Source organism: Bos javanicus, chromosome 19 (assembly GCF_032452875.1).
Source record: "Bos javanicus breed banteng chromosome 19, ARS-OSU_banteng_1.0, whole genome shotgun sequence".
In the NCBI taxonomy this organism is placed as follows: domain Eukaryota; kingdom Metazoa; phylum Chordata; class Mammalia; order Artiodactyla; family Bovidae; genus Bos; species Bos javanicus.
The window spans coordinates 27,702,843-27,712,164 of NC_083886.1; the positions used below are offsets into that span (position 1 = coordinate 27,702,843).

The following is a 9,322-nucleotide window of genomic DNA, read 5'->3' on the forward strand; positions in this document are numbered from 1 at the left end:
TTTCAGACTTCTAACTTCCAGAACTGTGAGAGAATAAATGCCTATTGTTTTAAGTTACCTGGTTCATGAGACTTTGTCATGGCAGCCCTAGGATATAATCCAGCTCTGTGAGTCAATGATAAGCTTTTATTTCCTTTAATGGGTGATAGAAGAAATCATGATAGATTTTTGCTCATTGGTGTAAGCCATGCCTTAGAAAATTATTTCATTTGACAGTGTTCTTAGCACTGATTGGAGCCAGAAAACATGTTTAGAGATTTTACAAGAATCCAAGCATGGAGTGAGAACATTTTGAGTTAGATGGAGTTGGAGCAGTTTTCAGTCTTAGGTAAAATATACAGACAGAAGGGATAGAGAAGGAGAAGTCCACAATGACTACACCAGTGCTTCTCAGATTGTAGCAAAGCTAAGGAATCACCTGCAGCGTAAGCTGGATGAGCACAGATTGCTGGGCCCCTCCCCAACAGACTGATCCTGTGGGTCTTGGCGATGCTTCAGAATTTGCATTTTACTAAGCTCCTGGGTGAGGCTGATGTTGCTGCTGTATGGATCACATTTTTGGTAAACTACTGTGTTTCTGGCTTAGAAAAGTACAAGCCCCACTAGGGGCTTCTTCACCAGAGTATCCCAGGACCTAGAACAGTGACTGGACACTGTAGGCTCACTGTAGGCACGTTAAATATTTATTCAATAAAAAGTAGTCATTTGGGCAGAAACAGCTGTAAGAAGGGGGAATACATTTAGAAGCAAAATGATGAGTTCATTTTTATACATTTGATTCTTCTTGACTGCCAGTAAGACATTGGACTGGAGATGAATTGTGAATATAGGCTACAGTGTAAGTGAGGAGTTGGAGTTTTAGATTTATGATTCATTTTGGACAAAGGTGATCACTGAAGCCAGAGTTGATATGGTCATTGAGACACAGAATATAAAAGGAGAGGACTAGGAGCTGAGCCTTAGTAACACTAACATTTAATGGCTGGAAAAGCTGAAAGGGTAAAGACAATGAAAAAGTAAAGTGGGTGGAGTATCGTGCATTATGGAAGCTGATAGAGACAAGAATTTCAGGAATTATTTAGTCAAGGGGAAGGAGGAAGAAAGATAACCTGCTGCTGCTGCTGCTAAGTCGCTTCAGTCGTGTCCGACTCTGTGCGACCCCATAGACGGCAGCCCACCAGGCTCCACCGTCCCTGGGATTCTCCAGGCAAGAACACTGGAGTGGGTTGCCATTTCCTTCTCCAATGCATGAAAGTGGAAAGTGAAAGTGAAGTCGCTCAGTTGTGTCCAACTCTTCGCGACCCCATGGACTGCAGCCTACCAGGCTCCTCCGTCCATGGGATTTTCCAGGCAAGAGTACTGGAGTGGGGTGCCATTGCCTTCTCCAGAGAGATAACCTACTATTCACTTATTCAATGATTTTTTAATTGAGCACCCACTATGGTCCAGGTAGTGGTCCAACACTGCACAAAATAAAGCCCCCCACCCCCATGGAGCTTACACTCTTGGGAGGCTTACACTGTAGTGATGTGTGGCTTTCTGTACATTGGGGTGGGTTTTCTGGTTTTTACTGTGCCGTGCAGCTTACAGGATCTTAGTTCCTCAACCAGGCCACAGCTGTGAAAGTGCCAAGTCCTAACCACTGGACCATCAAGGAATTCCCAGGGTGGTTCTGTTTGTTTGTTTGTTTTTAATGTGTACAATAACACTTTGGAGTAAGTGATATTTCTGTTTTACATTTGCAGAAATGATGGTTGGGGAAGATGAAGAAGCTGGGACTCTAACTTGACTCTGCTGGCTTCTAAGCCCTGTTCTTTTCAGAACCCTAAGCTGCCTCTAAGCTGTAATCATTAGGGTCACTTTTCTGCTTTAGATACTACTTATATACTGATGATTCCAAAATCTGTGTGTCCATTTTAGATTTTCCTCCTGGGTTCCTGACCTGCTGATCCATCAGCTTCTCAGAAGTTTCCTCCTGGATGCCTCACAGTTAAGTCAAATATGACATGTCTGAAGTGGAATTCACCAGCTCCTCCCCCTCACCTCCACTTTTTCACTCCCACTACCCAGTCTTTTTTTTTATGTAACTTTAAACTTTTTATTTTATATTGGGGTATAGCCGATTAACAATGCTCTGGTAGTTTCATGTGAACAGCAAAGGGAGTGAGCCATATATATATGTCTATCCATTCTCCCCCAAACCCCTCTTCAATCCAGCCTGGCACATAACACTGAGCAGAGTTCCATGTGCTATACAATAGGTCTTTGTTGATTATCCATTTTAAATATAGCAGTATTAGTGTACCAGTTCTTAATTTATCATATCTCGACTCCAAATCTACCCTTCTTTGCTTTGCTTATGTTACTAGATCTGAACCATCTCCTTTGCCAGCTGGTACAAGACTTATATTTTGTCAACAGAGGTTGCTGGAGGGAAATGCAAGGCCATAGGAAAAAGAAGGAACTTCTTTTGCTGGTGCTGGTGTGCTGTGTATTTATTGGTGTGGTTGCCAACAGATCAGCTAGGGTGAGTGCCACTCACCCTAGTGATTGCTTCTTGTGAACCCGTTCTGGCCTGGACACAGGGCCCAGCAGGTTCCTACCCCATCAAACAGGCCACTTCCAGCTCCAGACTGCCCACCTCCTCCAGTGAATTCCTCCACCACCCTGAAGGCCACTCCTACGCACCAGCTCCAGCCTGCACCCCAGTAGGTTTCTTCTCCATCAATAGAGTGTGTGTTCCTGTGATAGCCACAATCCCTCTGAAAAATGTCTAAATCTCAGTGCCAGCGGGGAAGAGTCTTATTCTAAGTTCCTTGTTCTTCCCTCTACCTCCCTCTAAGACCTTCTGGTGTAGGAAAGAGGTGAAATTTGTATTTTAGGAATTATAGAATGGTCTGCTTATCATTTCAGATTCTGAGACCAGGAGTAAGATAAAAGATTGGAAGTCAAAGATGGAAATTTCAGAAGAAAAAGATTCAGCAAGGGCTGTATCAGAAAGACTCCCAAGACAGATATCCCAGGAATGTGGGTTATTTGAAACTGATGATCCTGAGGACAGGTTATTGAGGTATTGGATAAGCTCCTTAGATGATTCAGTGAGACATCCCTCTTCCCAAGAGAGAGGTATCAGGGAAGTGAATGTGATCCCCAAAAAAATGATTGCAGGAGAGAGAGGCCATGGATGTAAGGAAAGAGAAAAAACCCTTTCTGCAGGAGAAAGATCCCACAGATATGAAGTCTGTGGTCAGAGCTTCAAACAGAAGTCAGAAATAACTGAACATCAGAAAATTGATAATGTAAAGAAAACCTATGAATGTAAGGAATGTGGAAAAACTTTCAATCGAAGCTCAAACCTGATTATACATCAGAGAATTCATACAGGAGAAAAACCATATGTATGTAGTGAATGTGGAAAACACTTTAATCAAAGTTCAAATCTTATTATACATCAGAGAATTCATACAGAAAAGAAACCTCATATATGTCATGAATATGGAAAAGACTTCAATCAGAGCTCCAACCTGGTTTGACATAAGAGAATTCATAATGGTGAGAATCCCTATGAATGTAAAGAGTGTGGGAAGGCCTTCAAGGGGAGCTCGAACCTTGTCCTGCATCAGAGAATTCACACTGGAGAGAAGCCATATGTATGCAATGAATGTGGGAAGGCCTTCAATCAAAGCTCAGGTCTTATTATTCATCACAGAACTCACACTGGAGAGAAACCCTATAAATGTTATGAATGTGGACAGACTTTCAGTCAAAGCTCACACCTGGTCACACATCAGAGAATTCATACTGGAGAGAAAGGCTTCAAGGGCAGCAACTGTGAAAAGACCTTTAGGCAGTGCTCCCACCTCACTGAACACCAGAGACCACAGTGGGGAGAGACCCCATGAATGTTGCAAATGTGGGAAATCCTTCAGTGGACACACGGCATTTCTGAAACATCAGAGGCTACACACTGGCAAGGAACTTGAATGTGAAAAAGCCTGTACTTCTGACTTGGATCTTATCCAACAACAGAGAATGCACGGGAAGAAAAATCTTATGATGTACTAAGTGTGGAAAATATTTCCAGGGAAGTTCAGATCTAATTCGGCATTGGATAACTCACACTGGAGAGAAACCCTATGAATGCAGTGAATGTGGGAAAGCTTTTGGCCAGAGGTTGCACCTTATGACACATCAGAAAAGTCACACTGGAGAGAAACCCTGTCAGCGCAATGAATGTGCAAAAGCCTTCCGGCAACGTTCGCTCCTCATCCAGCATCACAGAATCCACAGTGGCGAGAAACCTTGTGAATGCAAGGAATGCACAAAAGCCTTCATCTGGCGCACAGCTTTTCTCAAGCATCAGAGACTTCATACTGGAGAGAAACTTAAGGAAGTTGGGAAAACATTCAGCAAGGAAAAATTGCTTAGAGAAGAGCAAAGAATTCACCAAGAAGAGAAAGCTTATCAGTGCAGTCAGTGTGGTAGAACTTTTCGGGGCAGCTCAGACCTCACCCGACATCAGATAACTCACTCAGGAGAGAAACCCCATGAATATAAGGAATGTGGGAAAACTCAGAGCTCAGACCTTATGCAACATCACAGAATACATAGTGGAGAAAAACCTAACGTGTGCAATAAATGTGGGAAATCTTTTAGGGACAGCTCAGATCTCATTAAACACCACTGTGTTCACACTGGCGAGAAACCCTATGAATGCTCTGAGTGTAAGAAGGCCTTCTGCCAGAACTCACACCTTGTTAGTCACCAGAGAATTCACACTGGAGAGAAAGCCTTTGAATGTAGCCACTGTGGGAAGGCCTTCAGCAGGCACACAGCTTTTCTTAAACATCAGAAACTTCACACTGGAAAGGAGCTTGGGGAACACAAGAGAGTCCTTAAATATGACTTACTCTAATAGGAAACAGAAACCTAATGAATGTAGAAAAAGCTTGATGGAGACCATGTCTTATTGCACAGTAAAGGGTTTTTATTGCTGAAAACCATTTGAAAGTAGGAAAACATTTGAAGAGCCCTAATGGATGGAAAACATGTAAGTGTAATGTGGGCAAGCTCTTGGACATAATCACCTTTTCTCTGCTTCATATCTGAAACTGGCATATGATCCAGAGGATACAATTACTTGAGAATGTTTCAGAGGACTTCCATTGTTGTTAACATCATTAGAAATCACTTTGCCAACAACCCCTGAACTAAATTCTTCATGGAAGGAGCCATTTCAATCTTGACTACCTAGTCTAGTGACAAGTATAAATCTGCTTTAAGTACTTTAGGGTGATTAAATCTCTCTGGAATGAGTTCTTCCTGTTAGATATATATTTTATACATATTCCCCTTTTATCTCCTCATAAAATACGCTTATGTATATGTGATAATACTAATTAGAATGAACCATTAATTGAGAGGAAACAAAAACTAATAGAAATGACTCGACAACAGGAGAGCTGAAGGCCAGGATACAAGAGCCAAGTGAAGTGTTCCCCAGAGAAAGAATGATAATGACTAGTATCAGGAAATAAAAGAGCAAAGGAAAGGACAGTGGATGTTGGAAATAGGACTAGACTGAGTGCCAGGGCAGAGCATTTAGGTGACCTGAATTGGTAGGAATTAAAGCAACAACTTTGAAAGGTGAAGAGATTAGAGGAAAGTGGTTTTGTCTTGAACCAGAGCTTTGTAATTATTTGAGAATTGGAGACTTTAAGCAGAACTCTGAAAGAGATTAGTCATCTTTAATCTGATAACTGATATTGGTAATTAGGCCCTGTTTATCTGTGCAGTCAAACACAATTGTCAAATATTTCTTGTACCATGAACTACTGGTAGATTGTATATGAAATTACATGTATCAGCAGACAAGAAAGTTACCAAATGGGACACTGTAAGGTGAGAATTTCAACCTATATCTTTCCTCAGTGGGAATAGCTTGTGAGATGCACAGAGGGGATCAGTGGTTCTCAACCAGGGTGATTTTTGCTTCCCAGAGGGCATTTGGCAATGTCCCAGAGACATTGTGGTTGTCACAACTGGGAAGAAAATATTGGCATCTAAAAAGCAGTAATGTTGCTAAATATCTTACAATACATAGCTCACTCTACCCCCAAAAAAGAATTATCTGACCCTAAGTGTCAACAGCACCCTGGATGAGAAGCCCTGCCCTTGGATATTTATAACACCAGTCACCAGGGGCCATTTAAGGAAGCATTTCAGTGTGATATGGGTAGTGGCAGTGCATCCCAATAGGAACCCAGAGTCTGATAGAAAACTAGTTTGATGAACTATTTCAGGAGAAGCAGTGTGGTGTAATGGAGGGGACGCAGATGTGGGTTTGAATCCCAGTAGGACATGTTGGCCTCAGGACCTGGGACAAATTATGTAACCCTTCTGATCCTTATTTTCCTTACTAATAAAATGGTGATAAAATAATCTACCTCCTGGTGTAATTGTGAGCTTTAAATGAGAAAACTGAAATCTACTGTTGACACACAGAAGGGCATCTTGAGCTTTAACCATTTTAAAACAAAAGATGAAGTATTTACAAGCAAAATAAAAGATGTGTAAGAATACAGTGCTGTGTTGTGGCTGGTGTAAAAAAGAAGGACCCCTTAAAGTTCAAAGCACTGGGGGCTAGGGCTCCTCCACAAGCGCGTCCTGAACAGCAGTGGGATATCTTCAAGTGGAGAAGCCCATCCACACCATCCCTGAAAGCTGGCTACTGGGGAATCCCCTGGAAGTCCAGTGGTTAAGACTCGGTTCTTTCACTGCCTTGGGCTTGGGTTCAGTCCCTGATCCTCACAAGCCACATGGTGCAGCCAAAAAATCTCTTCTTCATGCCATTGAGGACCCTCTCCCAACACACTATCAAATCTACCAAACACACTAGTGACATTGGTCACTAAATCTACTCCTTATTTGGCTTCTTTTCTTCAACTCATTTCCTCACTGAAGCAGGATGGGTTTGAATGTAGCAGTTGATATTTAAAATTGAGCAGGTAATATGTTGATGTCCCTTGGCTGCAGCTACAGTACAAGTCATTTCTCATTTCAGTTGCTGAATCTCTGATGATATAAAGATTTGGAAGAACTTTCTTCCTATGTCTGAAGTTGAGAAGATTAGAAGACCTAAAATTCTGGTCAGCCATGTACATGAGTTAAGCCTATTGTGAAGAAGACCTTAAGCAACTGGGGACAAATTTGGAAGGACTGGCTTGTCTGTCTCTGGAGTTTTGTTAGAATCTTGGGTATAATGATTTCTCCTGATTACCTCTGAAGGGTATCCATGCATTTTTTGGATGTGTGATCAAGGAGACTGTACCCGCCCACAATGTGCTTTCTTTCCTTTTAGCATAAAGAATCTCTGGATCAAATCTGGCAGCACCTTGCGATCCTGAGGGTGAAAGTGAACAAGTCTTCTCTGAGCCTTGGTCTTCCACTACTGTTCTAGTTGTCTTGGAACTGTTCACCTTTTTAATCCATCATGTACACCACTGCTTGATTTTCTTCAAATACTGCTTTTATCATCTCACACACAAACAAACGCAAACTCACATTCAAAAAGGATCCAGTGGCTGCCCATTTTACTAAAGTTTAAAGTTCTTGGCTTGGCATTTAATATGCTCTCTCATACTGACTTGTCTCTCACTTCATGAAAACTTCCAGTTTGAGACCTGGTCTAATTACTGTCCCTAAACCGCTAACAGCTAATGCATTGTCCTAACTCTTATCTCAGGTTGCCTTGATCCCCTGCAGCTTTCAGAGTCCCTATCACTTAAAATAACCTTTTTCTTTAAACATGAACATGTCTGACAGGTTCTGATGAACACACACTCAATTCTTTAAAGAAAAATGCCTTGGCACTTTTTCCCCCACATTGTTTATTGTAAGCAAAATTCAAGCACTGAAGCATGGCTTGTTTGAATGAACAAACCAAAGTCCTTTGTTTCTCTGGCCTCAGAGCTTACAAGAAGCCATTATTACACAAATATTGTGTAATACACAAATATAATATACACAAAATATTACATTATTTTATGTATATTCTCTTGTTTTCTTTACACATTTAGCTTTTTGAAAGCAGGGAGCTATGTTTTTGTATCCCCTCACCTGTAGCCCAGACCTAGATTTACATAATTTTTTTCAATAAATGTTTGAATGAACATGCATGTTTATAATTTTCTAGTTTTGTGTTGGTTGTTGAAAACTATAGTCATCACAAGAGCATAGTATGTGTAATTTCCTTTCTTTTCTTTCCACTCTAGATACAGCCATAAACTAGTCAGTATAGAAAAAATTCAGGTTAAATTATATTTTGCTTGGTCAAAGTATCTGTTTTGAATTGGTGACTGGTTTCTAGGTAAGTGTTTTGGGGGGAGGGGAAGGTGGCAGGTTTGGCCACACCTCACTGGGCTTGTGGAATCTTAGTACCCCCACCAGGGATGGCACTCGGTCCAGGCACTGAAAGCACCAGAGTCCTAACCATTGGACCACCAGGGAATTCCCTCTAGTTAAGTATTTTAGTGATTCCCATTTGAAATGTTGTTTGCCAGAAAATGGTACTTCATGTTATATCTAAAAGTAATTGCTCTCTAGCATTTTCCTGAGATCTTGTTCCCCCAGAATCGGGTTGTTTTATACACATCTGGCTGGTGCACACAATTTTGGTAATTTATATTTTGCTAAAAGATATTTTTATTGGGACTTCCCTGGTGGTTCAGTGGTTAAGGATCTGCCTGCCAAGGCAGGAGACACAGGTTCGATCCCTGATCCAGGAAAATCCCATATGCATTGGAGCAACTAAGCCTGTGTACCACAACTACTGAGCCTGTGCTCTAAAGTTCGGGCACCAAACTTTAAAGTTCACTACTGAGCCTACGTGCCACAACTAAAGAAAAGCCTGTGTGGCAACAAAGACCAAGCACAGTCAAAAATAAATAAATAAATAAATAATTTAAAAGAAAAAAAAAGATATTTTTATCTAGATTTTTCAATATCCTACCCTAAAGCTGAGTGAAATGGTCTCTAATTATTTTCATCTCTTCTGATTCTGTTGTTATGTTTTATTTCTCATTCCAATTCTTAATTTTTCTTGTTCTTAATCAGGCTTTAAACAAGTTTATCTATTTTGCTGCTTTTTTCAAGGAAATTAACGTTTGAATTTATTCCTTCTACTATTTTTAAATTTTTTTTTTATCTTTACTGATTCACTCTTCTTTGCTTCTTTAGGTTTATTTCACTATGCTTTTAAAGTTTCTTAAGGTTAGTTTTAAATTGTTTTATATCTTTTTTCATTAACAGGGGATGCAGTTGT

The 9,322-nt window shown here is 40.8% G+C and overlaps 1 protein-coding gene across 1 annotated transcript; it reads left to right on the forward strand.

Annotated features, from left to right (window-relative positions):
* Positions 1 to 489: 489 nt before the first annotated feature.
* ZNF594 (zinc finger protein 594) lies at positions 490 to 6,780 on the forward strand. The gene is given in 4 exon segments (XM_061389865.1): positions 490 to 523; positions 2,914 to 3,877; positions 3,879 to 4,037; positions 4,039 to 6,780. Coding segments are annotated over 4 exon segments (2,034 nt in total). The 3' UTR covers positions 4,916 to 6,780.
* The last annotated feature ends 2,542 nt before the right edge of the window (positions 6,781 to 9,322 follow it).